The 27,841-nt window shown below is 38.9% G+C and overlaps 1 protein-coding gene across 2 annotated transcripts; it reads left to right on the plus strand.

Moving 5' to 3' along the window:
• Positions 1–347: 347 nt before the first annotated feature.
• Positions 348–26,463, plus strand: gzf1 (GDNF-inducible zinc finger protein 1). Of its 2 annotated transcripts, none has more exons than XM_041214658.1 (8): positions 348–506; positions 1,847–1,913; positions 4,263–4,379; positions 6,250–7,703; positions 9,063–9,157; positions 17,861–18,028; positions 18,779–18,936; positions 20,903–26,463. In XM_041214658.1, exons 4-8 carry the CDS (start codon positions 6,271–6,273, stop codon positions 21,566–21,568), a joined length of 2,520 nt encoding a protein of 839 aa, XP_041070592.1. In that variant the 5' UTR covers positions 348–506; positions 1,847–1,913; positions 4,263–4,379; positions 6,250–6,270; the 3' UTR covers positions 21,569–26,463. The 2 variants fall into 2 exon arrangements, with proteins under 2 accessions (XP_041070592.1, XP_041070601.1); XM_041214667.1 differs by lacking the exon at positions 348–506 and adding an exon at positions 1,192–1,465.
• The last annotated feature ends 1,378 nt before the right edge of the window (positions 26,464–27,841 follow it).

The following is a 27,841-nucleotide window of genomic DNA, read 5'->3' on the forward strand; positions in this document are numbered from 1 at the left end:
TGGGGGCACTGTTAGTGTCTTTTTATCTTGAGATGCTACCAGACCTGCTGAGTTTTTCCAGGTAATTCTGTTTTTGTTTTGAACGTTGTTTCAATCTCTCTCAAGTAGTCCTCTTCCCCGGTTCAGCCCCTGTCTGCGTTGGGAGAGTCGGAACGGGAGGTGAGCAAACGCGCATGCGTGTCATCGCGGTGACCGGGGCGGGGTTCGATTCTGGGCGCCTGCGCGCTGTGACTCACCCGGTCCCGCCCACTCACCACTGGCGCGCGCAGGTGTCGGGAGCGCGAGGCGCGGCTCTTGGTGTCTGAGTGCGCGTGCGCCGAGTCAGGGCCCGGAGCCGCCCGATGGCGACCTAGAGCCCGCTGCCCGGGGGTCCGGAAACAAACCCCCTCTCCCACCCCCGACTCCCCCCAACACGTCCCCTCCCTCCCTTCAACCCTCATCGCGCATATACCCCCAACCCCTCTCTCTCCATCTCTCCCTGTTACAGGCCGAGTCCCGGAGAGCAGGTCAGTTCGCGGGGAAGGAAAGTCGTTTGTTTTCGAGCCGCGGGGGAGGAGGAGGAGGGACCGCGTTAAGGCCGGGGCTCAGCCCCCAGTCTCTCCCCATAGCCCCTGGATCCGGCTGGGCTGGAGGGAGAGACTGAGCAGCCCGGGGTTGGCGGGGTGGAGGGGAGACTAACAGCCGCTGGGGGAGTGGGAGGTACAGTGGGACTTTGTCTGCTGGACAGGTGGAGGGAGCAGCCCTGGTGATGGGGTTGGGTGCAAAGAAGGGCCAGAGCCTCTTTTGCAGAACTGCATCTCAAGGGCCTGCAATCTGGAGAATTGGGGGTGACCCACCCGCCTGGCTGTTTGGATACCAATGCATCTCAATTCTGCATGTAAATAGGCACAGAGCAGGGAAAGAGCCTCAGGTCCATCTAGTGTTTTTTTTTCCCAGCACTTTCTGTTTCTATATCAGATCTCCAGCATCCACAGTATTATGCTTTTATTACTCCGGTGCCCCCCCGCCCCCCCCCCCCATCCCATCCCATCCCATCCCATTAATTGAGAGACCAGGCTTCCTGGCTCATCCGAAAGTGGCAGGTGAAAATTAGTCTTTGACCCCCCCCCCTCCATTTTCCTGCCTTATGTCCACATCCCTTTATTCCCTTATAGTCCAAAAATCTATCGGTCTTATCCTTGAATGGACTATTCGACTGATCATCCATAGCCCTCTGGGGTAGAGAATCCAAAGATTCACAACTAAGTGAAGAAATTTCTCACCTCAGTCGGAAATGGCTGTCCTCTTATCCTGAGACTATGCCACCTAGTTCTAGACTCTCCAGCCAGGGGAAACAGCCTCTCAACCTTAATGCTGCCAGACCCTCTCAGAATCTTGTATATTTCAATGAGATCACCTCTCGCTTTCTTAAGCTCCAAAGAATATAGGCCCATTCTGCTCAATTTCTCCTTAAAGGACAGCTGTTGTAAGTGACCCTTGGAATTTGATTAAAGCATGGCATTTATAGTCCTTGGTATATTTTCAATGAATTGCAACACAGTGATTCATTTTTCATTGCTGTACTTTGTGGCATAATTGTAGAGTTTACCCAGAGAAAACAGTAAGCAAGTTAGAATTTTTTTTAGGGAATGGGGTAATAGTTTCACCAAATTTGCCATTATCACTTTGTGTTCATAACAGAGCTGTTTCTCAAAATCTTTAGTAAGTAACTAGGCAGTTCATGTATTGCAAGACCATTCTCCACACCCACCAGTTTTCTTTTGATTTATCATTTTCACATTTTCATCTGATCTTTTTGCAAGGTGTTTCTTTTAACTTAGCCATGGTTTTATGTTTACCATCTTAGGAACCTCCACTTCCAAAATATTGAGATACCAGGGCTGTCAAAAGCCTTCCACAGTACAATTATTTTGGTAAGTTTACTTCTTCTGAAAACAGGCAATTATATTTGTGCAACTAATGCCTTGTTTCCTCAATCAATAATTCTCAATACAGGAGTGTCTGGACCAGACCAAACTGAACAATGTACCTCTGCTTCTGTAACAAGACATTGTTGAATGCTGCTGTTAAAGCATTGTGCAAATTGAGGCCATAATAACTTTCTAGCTGTATCGAGGACAACTTGATTTCTACCCATTCCAGGTTACTGAGGCAATAACTTATGGAATAGGACACTGCTCCTTCCACAGATGCCTCATGATCTAGCCTGCAGTGGAATCTTTTCCACTCACAATGGAAACATTTTTTTGAGCTCTAGTTACTTATCTTCCTGATTAAGCACTGGAATTCTAAAGAGACAAAGTCTTGTGTGAAACATTGCAAGCCTGTTAGACCAGTCTCCTCTTGTCTAAAGTAAATCATCTCTCTAGGAAAAATTAAATTCAGTTTGAACTTGTTTCCATTCCAGTGTCTGGGGAATTGCTGTTCATTGCATGCAAGACCAAAATTTGGAACTCTTCATCAAATTCTATCATTCATATCTGGGCCCCCTCCATTTGGAGAATAATCGATGTTCCATTGTATTCCCAAGTGATATGTTCTGTATAAATACTCCCAGTTCTCCACAGGTAATCGGGCAAAACTTCAGAATTGTTCATTTATTCCCACATCTGTACTATTAAGCAAAGCTCTGCTGTCCTCAATCAATAACACTCACACGAGAAACACAACAACCATCATGGTTTTGGAATATTTATTTCAGTGTACATGTATCTCAAAGTCATCTAGTTTGATATTTCACTTCATAATGTACTACAAAAAATGCTTTTGTAGCAGCTACCAATGAAGTTCTTTAAGGGTAAAAATGTATCTCATGAAGTTATACTGCTAATTCATTAATCATCATTGTTATATTGCAGATGTAGAATTTTTCTGGACTGTTTTACAGCTTGTTTCTGGTGGAGGTGCTCTAAAATTCTAGAAGTTTTAGAAGATGGTAATAAATTACCTTAGATTTAAATCAGTATATTCTAAAGCCATCAAGTTTTCATCACTAAGAATTTATGATGCATCCAGCAATAAAGTTGCAAAAGAAAGCACCAGCACAGCTTTCCTGATGAAAATACCATCATTTTTTTATAACACAACACTTGTTGAGCTGGAAGAGGAATTTTCATACAAGCTACTTAGAAGTTCCTTGGAGCTTTTGCTTATTTTGATTTATTAACTGCTGAATATGAAAATGATGATCAAGTGACTGTGTTAAAGCCACCACCAGGATAATATTTATAACATGCATAGGAACAGATTGTTTGGTCCTCGTGATGTATGCAAATATTAATATTTATAACATGCATAGGAACAGATTGTTTGGTCCTCGTGATGTATGCAGATATTTATACTCCACGTGACATCTTTCCAGCCTTCCCCCATATCTCCTTTTCCCTTCTCTCATATGCACCAAGCCTTCCCTTAAATGCAGCAATGCTTTCTGCTTCATTCATTCCCACATAGCAGCGAGTTCAACATTCTCGCCGCTCTCTCTTGTCACACGTAGAAGTGCTGAACTAATATTGCTGCTAATTCCTGGTAAGTGCCAGCTTTCTATTGGGTACCATTCCAATTCAGTCAGGCAGCCACATTAACCAAGCACATCCACAGTCACAAAAACGTGAGTCTGCATTGGCTGCCAATCAAGCCTCAATTATAGATTACTGTTTACAGCAAGAATTTGAATTGGAAAATCGACACTGTGGAAGATTGTTGAGGCCTTACCTCAGCAGCAATGTTGTTTTATCAGTCATAAGCAATTTATGTTGCATAAAAATTCATATTAGTTTGAGCAACATTCTCTAGGTTCCTTGATTGGAATAATGCACCTTTTTTGTAATACGCAATGTATTTCTCAACTAGTGGTATTCAGACATCAACTTTTGCAAAGGTTCACCATTCTTTATACGGCACTTTATGAACTCTTATGCGAGATTGGGCACTTAAATGTATCGAATAAGCAGCAATTTATTGTTGAATTAATTTCACATGGGACAGGGTGGGTAAATTGAATGAGATGTTGTTCATTGAATCATAATTCTAGCAACTGGCTGAGATCTTGATTACAAACTGCCTCCCAGTCCACTCGCCTACAGAGTGGAGAGAAAACAAAATTGTCTTCATATAAATGGGGTGCATACCCTCCCTGCAAAACCTGTATAGCTTCCTTAATGTCAGTACTTAAATGACACAAATGTTCTTAAGATCAGATTTGGATGAATGTGGCTTTTACTCATTGTTCTTATGTTAGCAATCACAATGTTTTTATTAAGGTTGAAACCATCACCAGAATTTGATCTACACTTGATTTGCATTTATACTTCAAATGCAGAATGGCGACCATCTTGATATTCAAGACAAAATTGACACTGGCATACTAAACCTCACAAGTAAGTGTACCTCATTTTGTTTTTTGCTCTTCAAAGAAACTGAATAGTATTATTGGGCTTTAAGCCTACAATCTCAAATGTAATGCCAATTGTATCGACAACAACAAATTGTGTTTACCTAATGCCTTTAACGTAGAAAAATATCCCAAGGCCCTACATAGAAGTTTAATCAGAATGGATGCCGAACCTAAGAAGGAGCTATTAGGAGGGCTAACAAAACCTTAGTAAAAGCCGTAGATTTTAAGTTGGATCTTAAAGGGGGAAAATCAAGTGCAAAGTTTTAGGTTGTTGAAGGCATGCTACTGATGGAGGGAAAGTTGCAAAAGAGGCCAAAGTTAGAATAACAGAGTTTTGGAGGCATAGGCATTGGTTAGAGGGAGGGCCACCTGGAGGAAGTTACGTACATGGGACAGAGTCAGGCCATGAAGGGATTGAAACACGGATGAAAATTAAAAATTGAAGTTATTTGAAGACTGGAACCAATGTAGGTCAGTAAGGACAAGGGTAATGGTTAAGTATTATTTATTGTCGGATAAGATTACAAGTAGAAGAGATTTGAATGAGCTGAAACTTATGCAGGATGGGTGGTCAGGAACAGTGTTGGAATAGTCAAATCTGACATGGATAAATGTTTAATAGCATTTTGACTGATGTGGGCCAAGTTATGGAGCAGGAAGCAGGCACTCTTTGTTACGGAATAGATATGGGGTCACAAGCTAACATTGGTGTTGAATCAGAGATGAATATTGCAAGCAATCTGGTTCAACCTGAGACAGTGGCTGGGGAGGATGATCAAATAAGTAGTCAAGAGTATGGTGTCTGAGGGAGGGATTGATTATGATTGCTTCAGTATTCCCAGTGTTTAACTGGAGGAAATTGTAGCTCACCTGAGGCTGAATGTCGGACAAAGCAATCTAACAAAGGAGAGGCAACAGTGTGGTCAAATCAGGTGGTGGAGAAATGCATGTAAAAACTGATTCCACATTCAAAATTGAATGTCACTGTTTGCTGATTTTTATAGGATAATATTGTGCTTCACCGTATTGGTGTCTGATAGCTTTTGAACTCCTTGATTGAATTTCTACCTTGTAACTATTATCTTACATTTTCCATGGGAATGAATAATTTAAGTCATAGGAGCAACATTATAATGTGCACCCAAGATATTAGTGTAGTCTATTGTTAATCAATCTAGTTTTTAAATTAATCTCCTCTTGTTGGACAGATAGATTATCACGTCCATCAGTAATGCACTTCGTTGCTTGAATGTCCAAAAGTTTTGGCTGGGAAGGGAAAATGTATAGATTTATTTTTTATTTGGATGTATTCAGAACTGACAGTAAGGGTATCCTGATCTATTACAGTTAGAAAAGATATGATATGTCACAAATGAATTAATTCCTACTTAGGTTTTGTGTTTTTGTTGCTGTTCACTGGTAGCAAGCTAATTTTATGTAAGAAGGCTGGATTAAGAGATGTTTTCATTATGTCATAACCAATTAATGCATTGATCTAAATATAAAGGTAGTATGTCAGATCAGATTTTTTTCTAAAAACTTGGCTGCTAAATGAAATTTTAAAAATCTGAAGAAAATGTTTGAATTATTATTGTGCACTTTTTTAGGATACTTAAATGTTCATAGTATGGCCTTATACTAAACTTTGTGCACTGTGAGATAAGTCGTATATAACATCTACAAAAATGAAAAGTTTTCACACTGTACGCAAGTTAATTTTTTAAACCAAAAAAAAGTATTTATTGATCCATTTTTCACAATATCGATCATATGCCATCCAAGTTCGGAATTTAGAATGCAAGCCATGAATATAATTTGTTGAGTTTCACTGTGTAAATTTTTTTATGTTGCAGGGGTTGACAAAATAGAGGAAGATGGTCAGCAATCAAGTTGTACTGGAGTCAAGGACAGCCCCTAAAAACTTGTTGGAAGAGATGCACAAACTCCGGATCTTATGCTACTTCTGTGATGTGACAGTGCAGATAGAGCACCAGGGCAGCAAAGAGGAATTTGTTGCTCACAAAGCTGTGTTGGCAGCAGCCAGCAGTTACTTTAAGGAGCTATTCCTTAATGAAATGGTGAACACTAAGATTACTATTGTTACTTTGCAAGACATTTACACAGCAGACTTTGCCTCTTTCCTGGATTTTGTATATACTGCAAAAGTGGAGGTTGAGGCCGAGAGGGTACAAAGATTACAGGAGATTGCTGAGAAATTGAAGTGCAGGGAACTGGCAGAAGTCTGCAGTCAAGTAAAAACACAGATACTTGAGTCAGCTTTGATGGACTTGGGCAATTTGGCTGATTCCCAGGGAGTAGAGGAAATTAAAGGCAATAAACAGGACAGTGATTCTGTCTCTGTTTCTTCTCAGAACACATCAGCAATTCCTTCGGAACACAATCGTCAAGTATCCACTGCCCGAGATGTTTCAGATGAAGGAAAATCTCATAAGCAAGGTTGTAAGCCATTGCTAGCAACCAGTAGAACCAAAGGATGGGAAAAGTCAGAAAAGGAGAAAAAAATGGGGAAATCTTTCAGTGTAAAAGCGAAACGAGCCAGTGGAAGGCTGGCAGGACGGAAGGTCTTTTTGGAAATCCCCAAAAAGAAATATACACGTAAGCTTCGCGAGCAAGAGAAGGTTGATCAAAAGTTGGAAGAGGAATCTGGAAAACTGACCTGTGTAGATGATAACAACCAAGAGATTGAAGACCAAGTTAAAAAGGAAACAATGACAGAAATTGTTGAAGAGCCAGATGATGAAGATGAGATGATGGAGGGGGATGATGATGAGGATGAGGAAGAAGCCGAGAGTGATGATAGTGATTTTGATTTGGATGAAGATACAAAAAAGACACCTGATGAGATTGAGAAGAAGAGAAGAGGTGGAAACTTCAAGTGTGACAAATGTGAAAAAGATTTTCAGTATGAGAAAAGCTACTTGAAACACATAGAGCAGAATCATGGTGTTACACCCGAAATCATTTACCGCTGTGAGACTTGCAACCAGACATTTGCTAATCGGTGCAACTTAAAAAGCCACCAAAGGCATGTCCATGTTGAAGAACGTCGCTTCCCATGCTCGCTTTGTGGTAAAAAATTTAAAAGGAAAAAAGACGTGAAACGGCATAACCTTCAGGTTCATGAGGGTGGTGGAGAGCGCCATTTATGCTTGCAATGTGGTAAAGGACTCAGTTCCAAAACTGCCTTGAGACTCCACGAAAGGACACACACTGGAGATAAACCTTATGAGTGCACTGAATGTCATGCAAAGTTTTCTCAGCCGTCTGCACTGAAGGTGCACTTGAGGTACAAATTTACAGCATAACTTTATAGTATGCACTTTTATCAACTCAGTTATGTTATTTTATTACCAGGATTTGCAATAGTGTGGAAGTTGTCCTATCAGCCTTCCTCTTGTTACAGCAGTTTAATTTAACTTTCCAGTAGTTACAAAACTAAAATATTACCTTGAAGGAGTAATAAATAGCATAACAGCTAAAAGAACAGAATTCTTGATCATGCAATTTGCACAGAAAACTATGCTTTCTGTTCTTTTAAATGCATATGTTTCTTTGAATTCTCATCTCAAGCTGTATCTCAGACCAAAAAAAGTGATTAGCTCACCAAAATAAAATGGAAGGGGCACATGATGCGATAACCTCAAGCCCATGGTTCCACTTAGCCAATTCCCTGAGGGAATTGATGAGGTTTTTGCGATGTGCATCCAATTTTTCCGCAGGGAAGAACTAGAAATTGAAAGGCGAGTAGATCCTGGTTACTTTTTGAAACCTAGCACCTGGTTAGAAACCAACAATTATGGCAACCCAACGTTCCCACTCTTCTCTCTTGGCTGTATGAAATCTGTTTGTTGCACTGCATGCTCCCTTTAAGATTGCCATGCACCCATGCACATGTATGTCTTAAATGGACCATTGTTTGTGCACAGCCTGTTTGCCCCCACATGACGCATTCCCAGTTGCTTTGTGGCCACCCACCCACGCAACGTCAGTGGTGACTTGCATTTATATAATGTTTCTCCCAGACGATAATGTCAAAAGCAAAGGACCGAGTTCCAAAGGCATACTATGCAGGAAAAGATGGAAAATTAGAGGGGGGAGATATCCTAAAGCATATCGTAGACTTTGAGCTTAAGGAGACTTTTGATGGTGGAGAGTAAAGTAGCAAGACAAAGTTGTTTCAGTAGTGAATTTCAGCAGATAGTGGTGTAGGAGCATGCTGCTCTCTTATCTGTCCGTTTCTGTTTCGGTAATTCATTTGGGGAAGAAATGAAGGAAAGACTTGTTTCACGTCTGTTTTGTCATTTTTTTTTGGAAGAATGTTGTGAAAGTGTCATCATAAATAACATCTGATTTATCATTTTCTAATAAAAGGAGAAAACAGCTGTGGATCCCATTTGAAAATTGAGGTTTTGTCAGAAAGAGTTATGAATGCACCACTTAATTTCAGTATGTAATAGAAAAGTAAACAGCTAACTGACACTGGGTGTTTGAAGTTGTAACTATTAGTGCTTGCTGCACTGGAAAAGCTTTTCCTGCTTGAGAATTCAATATAGTTCTTTTAGAATCTAATGTGCAGTATTTGTAATTTGATATATTAAATAATGGTATATCAAGACTCTTTCTCTCTCTTGCCTGCACTCTCAAGGGTCCATACAGGTGAAAAACCATTTGCCTGTGATGAATGTGGTGCCAGGTTTACACAGAATCATATGTTGATATATCACAAGAGATCTCATACAGGTAACTTGTTTTACATTTTTTTCTGAACTCTATTTGTATGACTGCTTCAAGCCTTTTAATTGGTACAGCCTGAAACAAGATATACAGTGTAAGTCAAGAGTTGTGATTCAGCCATGTCTTTTAGCTTATCAAGTATTTGAAATTAGCTACACTGATTAAAATAGCTGGTACCCCTGGAATTGTGGCACAGCAAACTGCACATGCAAGAAATGTAGTGAAAATGAATAACAACAAGCATCATAGGCGTGTGCAGAAAAGATACTGACAATATGAGACTTTTGACCTGTCTCTAGAATGGTCTTAATCTGACCAACGATGTTAGTAGGGCATTGAATCAGCACCAGTAACCCACCAGTAGCACATTGGCCTCTGCAAGGGGAAGTCCCCAGACACTAGAGATAAAGTAAATTTCTCAGTCAGGAGTATATCAATATTGGTGGAAATTAACTGAAAATGTAGCCTTGTGAAAGGGCTGTCATACATTGTTGCTTTTTACAATATCAAATCAAACTGTGGAAAAGTTTTGTTCATTGTTTTGACAATCTTGTACAGACGCTGAAAAACTTTAGTTAATGTAAAACTAAATGTCACAAGGAGCAAGCTTTAATTTTTCAACAAAAAATATGGGTAAGCTGGTTCTTAAATTACATTTGCACAGATGTAGCCACTTATTTTCTCATTAATTTTCTTCTCTGCTCTCCTTTCTTGCTGAGCTATGATTCCATAGTCATTGGGCCCTCATATGTATTAACAATCATTATTCATGTGGATGTCTTAATAGTCAGTGCCCACAAGCTATTTTACTTCAGGAGTGCATTGGAGATAAGCCTAACCTTATCTAATGTATACACATTCTCAATTCCACTAGAAGGTCACTGGATAGCAGTCAGGAATACAACTGTGGCCAGTTTTCCACACCTTACCTCATTCTGCTGCTGTGCTGACAGATCAAGAAAGCCATTGCTGCCTAGAGATTGAAGTTGGGACTTTCCTCATCTTGTATAGCTTAGTTGCTCACCTGATAAATTTGTTGAGCCCCAGAGGCAGCCCTGAAGGGACCTTTTCAATATTTTTTAAAGAGTTTGCAAAAGAAACAAGGGTGTTTGTGTGTAAATAACAAACTATTGAAAATAATTGTAACTGCTACTTTCTGGGTAGCTCCAGTATGTGAAGAAATTTAGGAACTGCTAGTTTTCCACTAAAGTTTGAGTGTTTGTGCATGCTTAAATACCTGGAGAAACTCTAGAGCCAGGATTTTCTGGGGAATTAATTTGATCTGTTGATGGGATTAATGTGCTAGTTGATCAATGTTGGCACTGAGTTCAAAGTTTTAGTGACTGTGAATTATACTTTATTTTCCCCACATGTCAATGCCCAGTGTTTAGTGGCATGGTATGCATAGTTTGTACATCTAATGACTTGGAAATGGTTGCAGAAGGACCAAGATTAAACTGGTTATTAAAGTGTTTGATTGTGACCACTTCATTGAAGAGGTCATAAAATTATACGTGAATGAATCGAATTGGCTTGCGCCAGTGACGTGCCAAAAAGGAAATATACAGACAGTAATATACTCCAGCCCATGGAATACATCAACACATTGGCAAAATATTAAAAGATGTCAAGCATTATGTGGGCCCTTCATTGCTTGGAATGCAGAATCACTCGTGTTTCCATGTTATTCTGCAAAAAGATAATGTAGGTTTTACAGAAAAGTCTTGCAATTAACTTCCATGATTGAAATTTTGTTATTGTATTCTTACGGCTAAATTTCTAAAATTTGTTTGTAACTGAAATGCTTTTTTTATTCGCTCTAGGTTTTTCCTGCCCTCCTGAAGGCTTTTTTTTTGGCTGGGGTACAGTTTAGTGGTGAGAGCATGGCTAAAGAGATTTACTATAGAGGGCATTAGAATTGTTATAGCACAGCTGATGGTAAATGCTGAGCTGCTCAAATCCCAAAGGGAAACTTGAAACAACTGCCGCAGCTGTTTTGCAATTTGTATATATTTCAAGATTCAGTAGTAATAAGACCACTGAGGCTTATAGATTTCTTCCAAAATCAAACCTTTATTAATTTTAAAAAAATGATTTTAAGCACATACACAGGTTTGCAAATTACTACTATGATAACTCCTAGCTCCCCTAATTAATCTCACTTCCAGTTACACCTCTGTTAAGGCAACAATAAAACGCAGATTTAAACAGACCCAGGCAAAGCACACACCCTGGACAGTTGAATTCAAAGTGAGTTTTCTCAGCTTTGATACCTTGTAGACAACAGCTTGTGGCTTAGATGCTGGAGGCTTTTCATACTTGTTAAATCTTAGAATTCCTTCTTTCCAACACACAACCTCATCTCCTTTGTACAGATTTCCTCTTTGGATGCAAATTCCCATTGTTTCACTATGTCTTTGGACTTTACCTCTAATAATAAAAATCTATCATAGTACCAATTTTACCAATAATCTTTGGAAAAAATGAACACACTGTTTCTTAACTTCTCCTGGCTAGGTGAAATATTTCACCTCCCCTCTTGAATTCAAGCTAGTCTGGTTTATTTAAAAATGCAGATGTTCCCTTTACATCTCACATTCTAAAACTTCACCCACGTTTACCTTCTTAACATTTCAAACCTAGCTTATCTTATACATCAAAGCCTTCAGACCAGCTGCCTTTAATTCAATTAAGCCCCACACACACAGACCCCACTATTACTCCACAATAAATTCCAATAACATTATGAAAATGATTATATCTTCCTGACAGAGTCAAGTCTGATTCTATCCTCAGCTGACATTTGTACACATGTACTTTGCAGCAGGGATTCTTGAACAGCTAGGAACCTTGGCTAATTTTTCATGATCAGGGACCCTGGGGTAATTCTGTTGCTCCAGCTATTGCCTGGCTAATATCAACAACTCGGAGCTCACATGTTTTCTGATCTATTCTGTTTCATGCAATGTAATTGTATAAATCAGTTTGACCCAGTTGATAAGCTCACCAAAAGGTTGACAGTTCAAGACTCACTCCAGGGCTAGTGCACGCAATTTAATCATTGCAGTTTTGAAGAACTGTGCTGTGCATTGTACTGTCTATATAGGTGAACATTGAAGCTCCATGATTCAGCTTGAAACGCAGAGTTTTTCCACATTTACCTGCAAAGCACGAATCATTATAATGAAATTCTTTAAATGTGCCATACTTTGGGATAATCCTAAGAGATGTACTGAGGTACGACATGAAAGCAAGTTTGTTCATTGAATTTAAGAAAACAAACCGATGCAAGTCCCAGCCAACCATTTGGAGAAGAAATATAGATGGATGTAGCTGCTACATATCTGAAAAGAAAGCAGCTGATTGTAGGATCCAGACATGTGAAAACATGAAATGATGGAACAGCACAGCTGGTTGAAGGGCATTCAAATAAAAGGATAGATGAGTGTTTTGGATTCACTTCTTGCCTCAGAAACATTAGCATGCTCTTCTAGGAGCTGATGAACCTGCTGTGCATTTTAAAAGTTTCTAGTTTTTATTTCACCTCAGTCATATATGATTTCATTTTACTGCCAGTGGTATATGTAGGATTCTGAAAAGGATCGTGAGATGACCATTGTTGATTATCTCATTATTTGCATGTATTTCAAATAGCTGCATCAGTCAAACTTCAGGAACTACTTGTGAGCATCTAAGAAACAGGGTATAATGTATAAATGCTTCCATAATATGGTACATGGTGATCTGAGTAAAAATTAGCTAAGATGTCACTGAAATTTTCTTAATAGACTTAAATTAGCATTCTGATTATTTGTTTGACTTCTTTCAATTGCCAATGGTTTCAGTATATATTAGACTTTGTATATTTTGTATTTTCCTGCTTAAAATTTTAATGTACTGAACATTGGATTGCAGTTAAAGAACTATTTAATCAATAGCATGTTAAAGTAAAACCAATGTGATGTCCAGTCCTAATTTTTAATAGCGCTCATGCTATGGCATGAACTAGTAGGAGATTGGTTCCTGCCTTTAATTTTCCCAAAGCAAGCTTCTCTGCTTGGGATTGCCCTATTGGAAAGGAGTGTTTAGCAAAGGTCCATTAATACCCCAGAAGAAAAACGTTACTGTGGCCTTCTTTGGGGCTCTCTGATTAGTCAGAAATGTATTGTTATTAGAACCCATTAGTTGAGAAAATTTAGTGCCATCATGAAATTGGGAAAAGGTCCATAAATATTGTAGAATATAGTAATAATGCAAAAAATATTTTCTTTACAAGATCTGATATTTTAAAAATCCACAGGATAAACCTCAAATTGCAACCTTGACCAGGCAATTCTTGTTAGACTTCATTATTTACTTAAAGCCTCTTGAAGCATTTAACAAAGCTTATAATTAATTGCAACAGCTTTTTCACCTGATTGGCCTGTCACCTGGCATTTTCAATTCTGGAATTTCTTCATTTCTTTAGTGCTTGATCCACTTTAGTGACAACCTTATTGACAATCACTCTAGCTGATCCACAGACTGGATTGCAGTTACGCTGTTGGTAAAATTAATACTTCGGTAAATTAACTATTCTTCCTTCTGCCTCTGAAGGTCTTGTTAACTATCCTTTAATCTCCTGCATATTTGCTCTGTTTGTTTAACACAAATGTGTCTTAAAATCCCATTTTCACCAATCTTGATAGCCTCTGATAGAATCTCCTGTTTACTGCTTCTGTTTTCAGCCTGGTAATGAGAAGGACAAAAATAGGCTCTGGTTATTGGGAAATACAGTAGGAGCATTATTGAAAAGTGACTAACTCGGATTTAAGTTTACTGCCTTTTTCCCTCTTTTATTGGCCATGTTTTCACTACAATATCTGTCCAAGGTTCGTGCTTTATTTTTGTAAATTCCCCAACCAAATGGGGACAACCTCCATTTAAAAAATTAAATTTAAATCATAACTTCAACTGAATTGCAGCAAACTTTTAAGTTTGGTTTTTCCAAGTGTTATGATCCCAGCTGAGGTTACCCCTGGACAAGTCTGATCCCAGAGTGGAACAGCTTGATAGATCCTAACTTTTATTTGTTTGTGTAGATGTGTGGTGAGTAGCTACTGAACAAAGTCATAGCAGTCAGCTGATGAACTTTTTACAAAACAATAAAACATTTATTCAACAAGATTAACTATGTTACAATACTCCGCCCACAATTAAATCTTTAAAGATATATACACGTTTGTAAGGATAACAAGTCATAAAAGCTATCTCATACTTTAATGTTCACAGTAAGTACACAGTCCATGTACATCTATGGCACCCATTGGTCAGACACACCACACTCTGAAACCAAGTAACAGAAGTCACCTCAACCAGATACTATGGATCTCTCCTCAACTCCCCCCAGAAGCTTGTCACACCATGAGCCAAATAGCCTCACTGAATTCTGTCCTTCACACAAGGGTTTACAATCTCCATTCTTCAAAACCTCGCCTTAGAATCTTCTCCCAAACTGGCGTTTTTCCTCAGATACCTTCCACAAGGGTTTACCTCTGCTTCTGGTGTTCCTCTTCCCTGGGTTGCCACGTGCGTTCAAGCTGTCTTCCATGCACCAACTTAGCTTTAACAGTACACCACTGCTTCGCATGCCCATAGCAAAGAATTACAGACCTCCTCATCTCTTTGAACCTCCTTGCTTCTTGCAAGCTGTTCTCACTTAAATCTGCTTTCTGCAGCTTTTGTCTCTTTAAATCTGAAGCTTGGAGCTTTTCTCTCTGCCCCTCACTCTTAACTTCACTTAACAGGACCTTTTCCCAGGTCACTGATATGAAGATGAACTGGAGTTGAAAAGAGAATAAAGCCCTGTAAACCACAGGAATAGAAAATATGGCAGAAAGGAGTCAACAAAAGTAGCACAGGAATGGTTTTGGAGGAAACTGGATAGCCATAAATATAGCTTTAATAGAGTCATTATTAAAGTGTGGAGCATTGAAGGCCACCATTTGGCCCATTTTGCCTGTCCAGCTCATTGAAAGAACTATCCAATTCATTGCTAAGTTTCAAAGATCATAACACGCAACAGTGAAATTACTTTGCTGAAATTCATGCTGGTGATCACCAGTCAGACTAGGGCTTTAAAGGCAATGGATAATTTGAAAGTTAACAGCAATTTCCATAGCTTTAGAATGTAGCCCTGTATCAGAAGGTGCTAGTTGGAAGAACAAGAGTGATAACCTTTCTTGAGGTTAGGGTGAACATAAGCAAATGTTTGAGAAATGAAGATAGGCTGGAAATAGTGGTGTTGCAGAGATGGCTTAAGATAGGAGACACTTAGAGGCACACAACATTGGGATGATGAACAAAACCATCACCAATATACAGATTTGTAAGGATAACAAGTCATAAAAGCTATCTCATACTTTAATGTTCACAGTAAGTACACAGTCCATGTACATCTATGGCACCCATTGGTCAGACACACCACACTCTGAAACCAAGTAACAGAAGTCACCTCAACCAGCTACTATGGATCTCTCCTCAACTCCCCCCAGACGCTTGTCACACCATGAGCCAAATAGCCTCACTGAATTCTGTCCTTCACACAAGGGTTTATAATCTCCACTTTTCAAAACCTCGCCTTAGAATCTTCTCCCAAACTGGCGTTTTTCCTCAGATACCTTCCACAAGGGTTTACCTCCAGGGTTTTGAACTCTGCTTCTGGTGTTCCTCTTCCCTGGGTCGCCATTGCCTCACCTCTTGCACTTGTGTCTTCATCAAGGATTAATTTCCAAAATTCTCAAATACAAGCCTCCTCTTCTCCATCTATCACAGATTCAATTCATCCAAAATTCTATAACCCATGTCCTCTGTGCACTGGATGACTTGCACTAAATATTCCTGTCACTCCTAAACTCCACTGGCTTTGTTCCCCCACAGATTTCACTCTCCTCGTTTTTAATCTTGCTTATCAGCATGGTGTCTCACTGAGCGACCTCGAACAGTCTCCAGCATACCCTTTACTCATTCAGTTTTTATGTACTGTTTGTCCGTTCAGCCATTAGTAGTTAATCCTCCAGTCACTACACCCCACCCTCTGGAGCTCTTTTTCTTAAACAATTTAACTATGCCACTTTTAAACCTCTTAAGCCTATCATTTCAACCATGCTCCCAGTTCCTGCTAGCGTCTTTTTCCTTATTGTTGAATTTCTGTGGATGTTGCTCTTCATGAAGGGTGCTATAGAAGTGCATAATGTTAAAATAACTGCTCTTATGGACTTTTACATGGCATGCAATGTAATATTTATAACTGGAATGTGACCATAACAATCCATTTCATTTCCTTTTGTATGATTTTGTGACCCCTTTTATGGAGTGGCTGAATTCAAGCTCTGAAAGTTGAGGTTTTTTTTGTGCATCAGCTTCCAAACTGCAGCAAAAACAAACCATCCATACCACTGGAACATTGGATGTTTGAAAACCACACATGGGCAGAAACATAATCTTGAGTTGGGATCACTGAACCCTCAAACCCGGAATTTACAGTAACCAAATATACAGCATACGCCAGGCCTAGTCTGTTTCCTAAGAGCATTTTGATTGATTGTATTGCTCATCTTTATCTGGAGTTTCTCAGTGCTCATGTTTTACCTTATTTTGACATTTGGATCTAATGGAAGAAAAGCTTTCTGCAAATTTGTAGAAGTTAAGCAATATTTGCATTGTCCATTCCAAAAGCAGCTTTGATAGAATAGGAAAAAAGAATAAACTGAACATTTTGTTCACAACAGTCTTAACATTGCAAACGTCAGCTCTATGTAGACATATCTTTCGTATGCTCAGCTATCAATTCATTTAACTGCTCTTTAGACTGGAACTCGTGATCACATTTTGTTCTCCCATTCTTGGTTCCAATGATCCACGTGTGTAGAACAGCTACAACAGTTTATACCGTCACTGATTAAGTAAACCTTTCTTTCTCTTTCAGATGCTGACTGATCTACTTATATTTCCAGCATTTTCTGTTTTTGTTTTCGAATTCCAGCAATTATAATTTTTCTTTGAGGAAAAATATGAAAGGGAGGAACTGTTGCCACAGTTATAAAAGCCCAGATTTAGACTACACCTGGTATACTGTGCGCAGTTCCAGACAGTGCACCTAAGGGTATATTTGCTTTTGAAGGAGTCCAGTGAAGAGACACCAGAATATTATCAATACGCCATAGATTATGAGGAGAGTTTACATAAACGTATTCCCTGTAATATAGAAGGTTAAGGGGTAATTTGATTAAAGTATTTAGGATTTTGAAAGGAATCAATAGGGAAGAAAGCAACTTTTTCCGCTGGTGGGGTGGTCTAGGACAAAGGGACATAACCTTAAAGTCGGAGCCAGGTCATTCGGAGAGAATTAAGAAAAACTTGTTCATGTAAAGGGTGATGGAAGTGTGGAATTTTCTCTTTCAAAAAACAGTAGATGCCAGCTCAATTAGCAATCTTAAATTTGAGATCAGTACATTTTTGCTAGCCAAAGGCTTTAAGGAATATGGAACCAGGGCAGGTGGGTGAAGTTAGGATACAGATCAGCCATGGCCTCATTGAATGGTGGAACGTGCTCACGGGGCTGAATGACCTTCTCTCATTGCTATGTAATAGCCACCACAGGTTCTGATCACTGACATTCAAATTTTCAAGATTATGCAGTTGTATTAGTTTGATTGTTTTATCTTACAGGTGAAAGACCCTTTATGTGTGAAACATGTGGCAAGAGTTTTGCTTCAAAAGAGTATCTGAAACATCATAATAGAATCCATACTGGATCAAAGCCATTTGTCTGTGAGATCTGCTACCGAGCTTTCGCACAAAGAAATTCTCTTCACCAACACCTTAGAGTTCACACAGGTGTGATATGATTTGTTCAAACTTTCATTCCTTATGAAATCCGAGTAGATCAAAAACCATGACTCGTAAATTTAGCAGTCATCTGATGCAGCTGTATTAAAATGCATGACATTACAAATCATAGACTCAAAGCTTTACCAAGTTTGGGAGAAGGAAATGGCTAACTTTATTAAGGGGCATGCATCGTTTTTGGTCTTCACGTGATTTTGTTATAGGTATTAAACATCTTCATAATTTACTAAATTGAAGTTTGAATTAATTTCCCAGGCTCCAAAGTATGTATCAAGAGCCTTTGCTTTTATAATTTCTGTTGGAAAGTGTGTATGTCAGCTTATAACAGATCTCTTTCAGCTGTAATATTCTTTTATGCCACCAACTGGACTCCAGACATGGAAAGTAGCCATTTGGATGAGTTAGCAAAGGGCTCTTGGTGTGAGTGGTCAACACCCTAAGAAAGGAGAAAAAAAATGTTATAGGTGACCATCATGTGAGTGCATTGGCCATGGAAGGAGTGTTCATGTCACATCCTGTCAAGCTGAATCAGCTTGCGATTCCTTCCACTCCTTGACACTACTTTCTAAAGGAAGAGTGTAAAGATAATAAACAGCAGCACCTAGGTGCATAATTTGACATTTTTATTTGCGTATTATAATGTATATTGCTAAAGGCCCCTGAATGAAATGTTTGAAGCTTCGAAATGCTGAGGCAAGTAATGTTGTGTTTTAGCCTCCAGTAATTTGTCTTTGTCAGGTGAGAGGCCCTACTGCTGTGACCAATGTGGCAAAAAGTTCACGCAACTGAATGCTCTACAACGCCACTATCGTATACATTCAGGAGAGAAACCTTTTATGTGCAGTGCATGTGGGAGGACCTTTACTGATAAATCTACACTCAGAAGACATGCTTCAGTAAGTATCTGAATGATTCCATCTAACAAACCTGTTTCCTCTGAAATACCTTGTTTGGTTTCTGCCTCAGTTGGAGTATTGTGTCAGAATCTGGGCATCATATTTCAGAAAGGATGTGAAGTCTTTAAAGAAGATGCAGATAAGATTTGTGAGAATGATTGCGGGAATGAGGGACTTTAGTTATGTGGATAGATTGGAGAAACTGGTATTCTCTTTAGAGAAGAGAAAGTTGAGAGGAGATTTGATAAAGGTCTTCAAGATATGTTAAAGGGTCTGGACTGAGTAGATAGAGAGAAACTGTCCCCATTGGTGGAAGGGTGGCAAAGTAGAGGACACCAATTTAAGAACAAGAGGCAACATGAGGAAAAATGTTTTACATAGCGGGCGGTAAGGATCTGGAAAGCACTGCCTGAGAGTGTTGTGGAGGCACATTCAACCTTGGCTTTCAAAGGGAATTGTATAATTATCTGAAGAAAAAAAATGCAGGGCTATTGAGGAAAAGGCAGGGTAGTGGAACTAGTTGAATTGCTCTTGCAGAAAGCTGAGATAGACATGAGAGGCCAAATGGCCTCTTCCTGTGGTGTAACCATTCCATGATTCTAAAAAAAACTATAATTTTCAGACAAATTGTTTCCTTTTTCCAGAGTAACCTGGTTTCCAAGTGACTGTGAAACAATGTGGATTCTAGCTTCCCTGCAGTTGGGTGCTCTCATGTCCTAAAGGAATTGCAATCATATCTGCTATCTCATCACCTTATTTTTTTTGCCCAAAAAGAGCTGTCTTAACACAGTCAGACTGCAAACATTGGCAAATACATAAACCTAACAGATTGACTTCATCACAAATGCACCAGTTTACAAATATGTATCTCAAAATTTCTTGTAATAATCTCACTTGATGTTTCACATCCTGTTTCTGTGTGCATTTCCTATGAACTTTTCCACTATAAGTTTGTATATCCATGTTTATAATGGAAATTGTCTATGTAAGCTTATCTGTTGCTCCATTTCCCAGGATACTGCCTTTCTCTTTATCCTTTACAGCAGATTGTATCTGCCCCTTTCAGTGCTACTATTTTAATATCCACGTGTGTGAAGTTTGCCTTTCCCACACATGGTTTTTCCACCATCCAACCTAGGGCTCCTCATCATACATATATATGCAGATTCAATTGTATTTACCTTTTTAGCACCCCCCCCCCCCCCACCACCACCACCACCACCCCCACCCCCTTCCACCCCGAGATTCAATGCCATAGGTAATCAACTAGTATTAATTATTTGCATTGCGGAAATTGTCTGGAAACTAAGGAGAAAATGTGAGGAAATAAGGAATGAATATAGGAGAAGTACATTCATACATAGTAAGAAGCAAGAATTGTATTCATTTGTTTTTATGAATGGTCATTTATTTCTCGTGTAAAATTAAATCCTCATGGAACTTATGCTTTAGATATTATTCAAAAACCTTTAGTTGTAGACATTACTGTTTGCTATAACAACCTTTCCTAGCATTACAATGGTGCCACAGTTTCTGTTCAGTAGAGAAATGTATCCCAATTTGTTCAGTCCCTCCTAATAGTTAGAGCCACTGGTATCACTTGTTATTCTGCAGAACTTTTCTGAACTTAATTATGAACAAACAAATTAGGAACAGGAGTAGCCCATTCAGCCTTTTGAGTCTGCTCTGCAATTCAGTAAGATCATGGCTGATCTGATTGTGGCCTCAACTCCATGTTCTGCCATTTATGCTGTTCCTGGTCTATTTTCTCTTTCAATCTATAATAGTCATGAAAGTGACATACAGCATTGCAAAATGAAGACATTCAGCAAGCTTCCAGCTCAGTTGCATTGCGCTTTGTACATCATGAAATATTTTAAACCTGTGTGCATTTGAGTTGTGCTGTTCTAAACAATTAAAATCACCTTTTAACGACCGTCACCATTTTTTTTTACATTGTTAATAGGTTCATAACAAGAATGCACCATGGCAATCCTTCCTCGTCATTTTGGATGAGGGCTCTAAAAAGGGCCATATTCAAAGAACAGACCTCCACCCATTTGTTGATTGCGAGCAAGTTGCTCCTTCAGAAGCACAAGAAGAATCAGCATCTTGTCCAGAAATAATCAGTGACCAAAATACAGTAATGCTCCATGGAAACATCTCTTTACATGAACAGCATACATCTGGTACTTCAGATTGGAGGTCAGCTGGTTTGCCTTCCATCACTATGGTAACTCAAGCAGCCTCCATGACAGCCACTTTTAATGACCTTGCTGTACTCCATGCACCAGCAGATTCAGTGCAGCCTCATTTGCATACCTTGGCTAATGTTGAACAGCTAGGTGCTGCAAGTACACAAGCTTTAGTGCTTGACAGCAATGCATTGGAAAAAAATGGGACCCCTAGCACAAGCATTGTGACTACAATTTCTGTACCTGCATGCCTAGCCATGACTAGTCACATCAGTAACATGTTAACACATGCAGCTGGGGTTGGGCAAATGCAGAGTGGAACACCTGTCACCATATCAACAGGTTCTTCACAGCTAACTGTTATGCAGACTGATAATCTGCCAACATTGCAGAGTACAGTAAATGGAGTGACCAGTATGCAGAATATTCAAATGTAAACTAGTATTAATCAGCTGTATTGTTTCCACTATCCCCTAGACTTATGAAATAACTTTAATTGATCTAAATCTAGATTTTGGCAGGGAAAAAGGAATAAATTTTAAGTTACATTTTGTCGTCCTTTGGTTATCTGTGAAATATTTGCAATTTTTACTCACTGGGCTGCAGCCGAATAATCTGGAGCATCAAGAGCACTGATTTATTCCCATAACTCCTTTTGAACCTCATAGAGCTGCAATTTAGTTTCTTTTTGCGCTTCCAATTTTTTCCGATACCTTTTGTGCTGAGCTTTCCGTGAAATGTATTTTCTTAAAGCAAGTAAGTTTTAGTAACCAGTTAAGCTTTGACTGTTGGATGTTGAAGCATCAGAAGATCTTTTAATCTAATATGATTTGACCTGTTCTCTAGAACAAATCCCGTGATGCTAAGTGTTTAGTTGTTCTGTTGTTACACGGGATAATTAATCATTTTTAAATATGACATTCATTGTGGCATATTATATGGCACATAATTCTTTGATAACCTGAACTGCATATTTAAGTTTTTGTCAAAAAAATCTGTTGGTTGACAATGGGCAAATTTCTTAGTTTTTTGGGACACCCGTAGCATTTCAGGCTCATAGCCTTACAATGTGGGTAACAGTATTTACACCCCAGTATCCCCCATGGTAATGCACGTGCCTTTTAATATTGTGTAGGTAGATGAGTAGCTTGAAGGAAACATTGCTATTTGAGTTCACGTAATTTTTTTTGGAAGTCATAAAACCAAACACAAATGTATGAATCGAACATCTTAAGACTCGTTTTAAGATCACAAATTTCCACCAAAGTCTTGAAGCTATTGCGAATCTTCAGTCAGAATGATAATTAAACCTGTAAAACGTATAAAGTGGTAATCTAGAGTGTATTAGGCATATAAAGAATATTTGTAGTAGGAGAAATTTGCTTCACTATATCACAATGTGATATTAGGGTTTCGTGGACATCTTATAAACCTGTATTTAACTTTGATATAATTTTTGATTTTTGCAAATCTCACAAATGCGATTGTAGAGGATGTCTTGTCAAGTCAGAATGACATGGAGTTCTCCTTGTATCTGTGTGCGCTAACTTATTATCTCAACAGCTTCAAAAATGCTTTTTGGAAGTTTATCAATTTTTCTGATTGACTTTTTATTTGTCAGATTGTGAGCACTCTTTTGGAAATGAATGTGATGGGGCCTCTGACAGAGTTTGTAAACACCAATATGTCCTATCAATAACGGGCAAACTCGTCATCAATTTGTCCTGACTTCCTTCAACCTTATTTCATTTCCACTTACCAACTCAGCATCTGGTCTTTTTGGAGGAAAAAAAACTTTAGAAATTTATCAATCTAATTCAATATCTTGATAAACACTCTGTGTCCTTTAATCTATTTACCTATTTCATTTAAAAGTTTTGAATGAGTGCACCATACTTTGGAAGTAGAAAGGTAGTCATTGCTTTCTTTTTTTCCCTTTGATCCAATGTTGGATAGTTGCAGAGATCTTTCAATTTGCCCACTTCCCTCACCAAACAGCAGATAAAGTCTGCTTGACCTCAGGCTGTGCTTGCTTACAATGAGCTAGGGCTCATTGCATTGTGCATTACATGGCATAAGCTCAGGTTATTTTAAAACTGTAGAATATGACCCACCATGAGCAATGCTGTGGGAGGCCCACTGGCAAGGTGTTTTATCCTCCACTTCCCTCGGGGGTGGGGGGGGGGGGAGCAATTTTACATCAGCTTCTCTCCACCACCAGAATTGGCATATTTAAGCAAGTTTGAAAAGCCCCAGTCAAAGCCGGTGCCACCCCTCCAACCACCAAAGGTGTGTGTCATAAGGGTCTGGTGACCTATCTATTCAGAGCTCTGAGTTTTTTCAGAACCAACTCTCTTTCTATATTTATCTCCAACAGTTGTCCCATATCGTCTGGTTATACCTAAATTTTCACTTCTACTACAATTCATTAAAAAAAACACTAATCTTTGAACCTCAATCCTCCACAGTTAAACATGCTTCATCCTTGAGTGCTTATTCTCCCTCTTTATCTATTCTTACTTTTGATATGCTTATGAAAGCCTTTATTCTTTTCCTTCTCTATCACCTGCAAGTCAATTTTTAATATGCCCTTTTAAGCTTTCTAATCTCCCCTTTCACCTCAAGATTAATTTTATCATATGTGCCCTTTTAAGCTTCATTTTAGTTTTAATTTCAGTATTTATCCATGGAGCTCCATTTTTTTTAATGCTTTCCCATAAAAATATATTTAGTTTGCTTTCTACCCATTTTGCTGTTTAGATTTCCTGCTGCTGGTCCATCGGCATGCTTGCTAAAATTTCTGACCGGTGAATTTAAACTACATCCTTGCCAAATTTTACTTATCCAGGAAATTGTACAGCTAGAAATATGATTTTATTGCTGTCGCAAATGAAGCTACACCTCTGTCATAGCTTCGGTATTGCATCCCTCATTGTTCCTTTTTTATTCACTAACGAAATGTGGGCATCTCTGGCAAGGCCAGCATTTAGTGTCCATCCCTAAATTCCCTTGAGAAGGTGGTGGTGAGCCAACGCCTTGAACAGCTGCCGTCTGCGTATTAAAGGTGCACACTGCTTTTAGGAATGGAGTTCCAAGATTTTAACCCAGCAACAGTGAAGGAACAGCACCATGCTTCAAGCCTGGATGGTGTGTGATTTGGAAGAGAAATTTGCAGGTGGCGGTGTCCCCATATACCTGCTGCTCTTGTTTTCCCATGTCGCAGGTTTGATGTGTGCAGTCGAAGAAGCCTTGGCGAGTTGTTGTAGTGCAACCATTAGATGGTTTCTAACTCTTCACTTTTTTGTTTTGAATATTTTGTACTTTCTTACATATACCACTCATTCTGCCAATGTTAGTTTTGAACATTGACTTATATTCTGTTCACCAATTTTCTAATTTAAGGTTTTATTATCCTTTGCCCCTTCTGCACCAGTTTTTATATTTCTACACCTTGTAGTCCCTTGCTTTCCTTCTTTGGTGCAGGATCCATTTTAGATGTTCTGTTTATCCTTCTAGATATTAGATGGCCTAATCTACCATTGTTAAGTTTTTAGTCAATGTTTCATTTTGAAGCAGGGATTGGTAATGTTACCTTGTTCCACCTCAGTCATTAAGATTGATTATGAAACAAAATAATTGCAGTAGTTTGAGTCCTTGGCCTAGATTACCCCTCTCCCATCTTGAGGATAATGTAGTGGAAAGTGCCTTCCATAGAAAACATATGTGAAAAAAAACAAGGGTATCACTTTCATATGCAAATAAAATGAATTTCTGCTCTGCAGGAATTAAATAGTTTCAATCTAAGTCTCAGTCATATACCCCATTTTCGCTGCGGAACAGATTTCCACTGGGTCACGAGCAGGTTGAGCAACAATTGATAATTGTGCAGAGTGACACTTTCAAATTGGTAATGCTGGGGAAAGCTCTGTACAGGACACAAATGACAAAAATGGTCTGGTGAACTGCACAAGCGCATTCAGGCTGCCTGTGCCCACATCCAAGGTAGTGGACACAAACCTAATTACTCGTGGCATCTTTTTTTCAAAATCACCAGCATCTGCAAACACCAGATGAAACCTCCCCTGATGCTTCCAATGCTACTGATGTTGCTTAACTCATTGGTTTCCTCTAACAAAAATGTAGCCTGGGGCAAATATGTATAGAAAATGGGATGAATTTGTATATTTTTTAGCGTAACTTAAGCATACAGAAGGCTTTTCATCTTTTAAGCCTCCTCATGACTTTTGAACTGCGTTTTTGAATTTGAGAACAGTATCTTAATTCTTTGTAAATTTTTATCTTTCTCCTGTTTTAAGTTGGCTTGATGAAGTGTTCAGATTTTGCAACTTTTCTGTGATCAAATATATTAATAGCAGTTTGAAATATGAACTGAATTTTTAAATAAAGCAGTCGCAATGTCTATTAAAGTAGAATTTAAAAGCTCCACATGCAATAAATTCATTAGTGTTTGCTTGGTAATTTTTGTTACAAGTACACGTGATCCAAGAAGCGATGACTTGTTTCTTCAGAATCATTTGGAAAGTTCTGATGAGCAAAGCTTCCAGTAGCTTTTGATGCTATGAAACAGACCTGGCCATATATTTCCCAAAATGCCAGCCTTTTGTACTCTCTTGTCGTGTGACATCCCTGCCTACCTCTCTTTCCTTTCTCTCTCTCTCGCTCTCTCTCTTTTTCTCCCTCTCTCTCTCCTTTTCTCTCTCACTTTCCTCCCCTCTCTCTCTTCCCCTCTCTCTCCCTCTCTCCGCCCTCTCTCTATACTTCCCAACTCTTCACCCTTTCCACAAAAAGACTTCAAATGCAATTTGGCATAGCTGTACTGCTCTGTTATTCTATTCCCGTATGTCTTCTGCATAACAAATCTTGCTGAAAACAGATGCTAGGAAGGAATTTATTAACTGAAAAGTAAAAGCTGCATACCTAAATAAAGAAATATGGTTTTATGCACAAAGCATCAATTAAATTCAGGCTATATTACAGATGACTTTGCCCTACAGTTTATTCGTTAGGGTTTTTAGATATTTAAAAGCTCAATAGTCAAACTTTCAACATGAATGGTTCTCCCAAAAACGTCCTATTTATTTTACTTTCATACCTCAAATATGTTATATTGTGCGCATTTTCATCATGTGAAATCACTTGAATGAAGCAAGGTTGAACGTTGTCATTATTTCTAATGATTTGTTCGCATTGATAGTCTAATGCTTCAAACAAAAATGTTATTTATCTTAGAAAACATCAAGTACTATGTTTATTTTCTTATTTTCCTATGAAAGTGCTTATATAGGTAGTAAATATATAAATGTACAACAGGCCTCTTTTTTATGTTGTGTTTTCCTTTATCTTTTCTTCATGCACTTGTACTTGAACAGCCTGTAAAAGCTTTATGATTCAAGTAGTTCATTTCAATTAATGGGTCTTATAAAATCGTAAACATGGCACAAATAAAAATTAGTAACAGGGTAGGCTAATCAGATCCTTGAACATGTTCCACCATTCAGTTAGGTCATGGCTGGTGTGCACCAGAACTCCATATCCCTTATTTAACAAAAACCTATCCATCTTTGTCTTGAAGGCTCCAGTTGCCCTGTCATCCACAGCCTTTGGGGTGGGCTAGGGATTTTAGGGGCACAGATAGGATTTCAGATTTCTATTGTCCGTTGTGTGCAAAACTGCTTTCTGATTTTGTTCCTAAATGGCCTAACTTTTGTGTTCTCACCAATTTGAAAATGTACTTGAATTATCTTCTTTGGGTCCAAAGTGGAGAACCTCGCAATAGCCCAAGTCAAACTCCATTTTCCACAGTTTTGCTCTTTCCCTCTGCAACTTACTGTTTCCATTTGCACTTCTTACTGTTTTCTAAAAATTTGGATATACAACTCTTCCTTAATCCAAGTCATTAATAAATAAGGTGAAAAGTTGAATCCACATAACAGACACCTGGGGAACACTTCTTTTATGACACCCTGCCAATCAGAGTGCATACCCCTTACCCCCACCTCTGAACTATTCCTGCCTACCAAGTTCTAACCCAAGTCAAAGGCTAACTCCAACCTGTACACTCATTTTTGCTGCTAATATTTTGTTAATTTTCAGTCATGTTTAAGAAAGAACAGTGCATTTTTAGAGTAATTGTATGATGTCCTCCAGATATTTCGAGGTACTTTTCAACTAACGAATTACTTTGGAAATGCATCACTGTTTTTAGAAAAATGTAGTAATCACATCAGCATGGTCTCCCAAACAACAACTGGTGGTTAGGCAAGCAATGTCGATCTGGGCAGCTGGAGAACTGAGAATAGTGCCATGGGATCCTTGGTGGCCACCTGTAGAAGTAGGCAAAACCATCATTCAATATCTAATCCAAATAGCGACACTCCAATGCAGTATTGCAAGGGTGCTACATTGTTGGAAGTGTCAGACTAGACTATGTAGTCAGGTCCTAAAATGGCCTTGAGCCCACAACCTCTGACTCAGAGGTAAGATTTAGCTCAACTAATACATCAAATATATAAAGTATGTTTTAAATTATTTCTGTGCAGCTGGTAAGCCTCGCTAATAATGCACCTCATTTTTAGTGCATAGAATATGGATAATGGCAACATATAGTTTTAAACTGTACCTGCAGTATTCGTTCCTGCTACCCCTCAAGTGTAAAGTTCACAGCTTAGCAATGCTCCATGATGGCCGAG

The sequence above is a fragment of the Carcharodon carcharias genome, chromosome 2, assembly GCF_017639515.1.
Source record: "Carcharodon carcharias isolate sCarCar2 chromosome 2, sCarCar2.pri, whole genome shotgun sequence".
Taxonomy (NCBI): domain Eukaryota; kingdom Metazoa; phylum Chordata; class Chondrichthyes; order Lamniformes; family Lamnidae; genus Carcharodon; species Carcharodon carcharias.

Coding starts and splice junctions, on each gene's coding strand:
- gzf1 (XM_041214658.1), top strand. CDS start 6,271: ATGGTCAGCAATCAAGTTGTACTGGAGTCAAGGACAGCCCCTAAAAAC. Junction 18,029..18,778: donor ACACCTTAGAGTTCACACAG/GTGTGATATGAT, acceptor TGTCTTTGTCAG/GTGAGAGGCCCTACTGCTGT. Junction 18,937..20,902: donor CACTCAGAAGACATGCTTCA/GTAAGTATCTGA, acceptor CATTGTTAATAG/GTTCATAACAAGAATGCACC.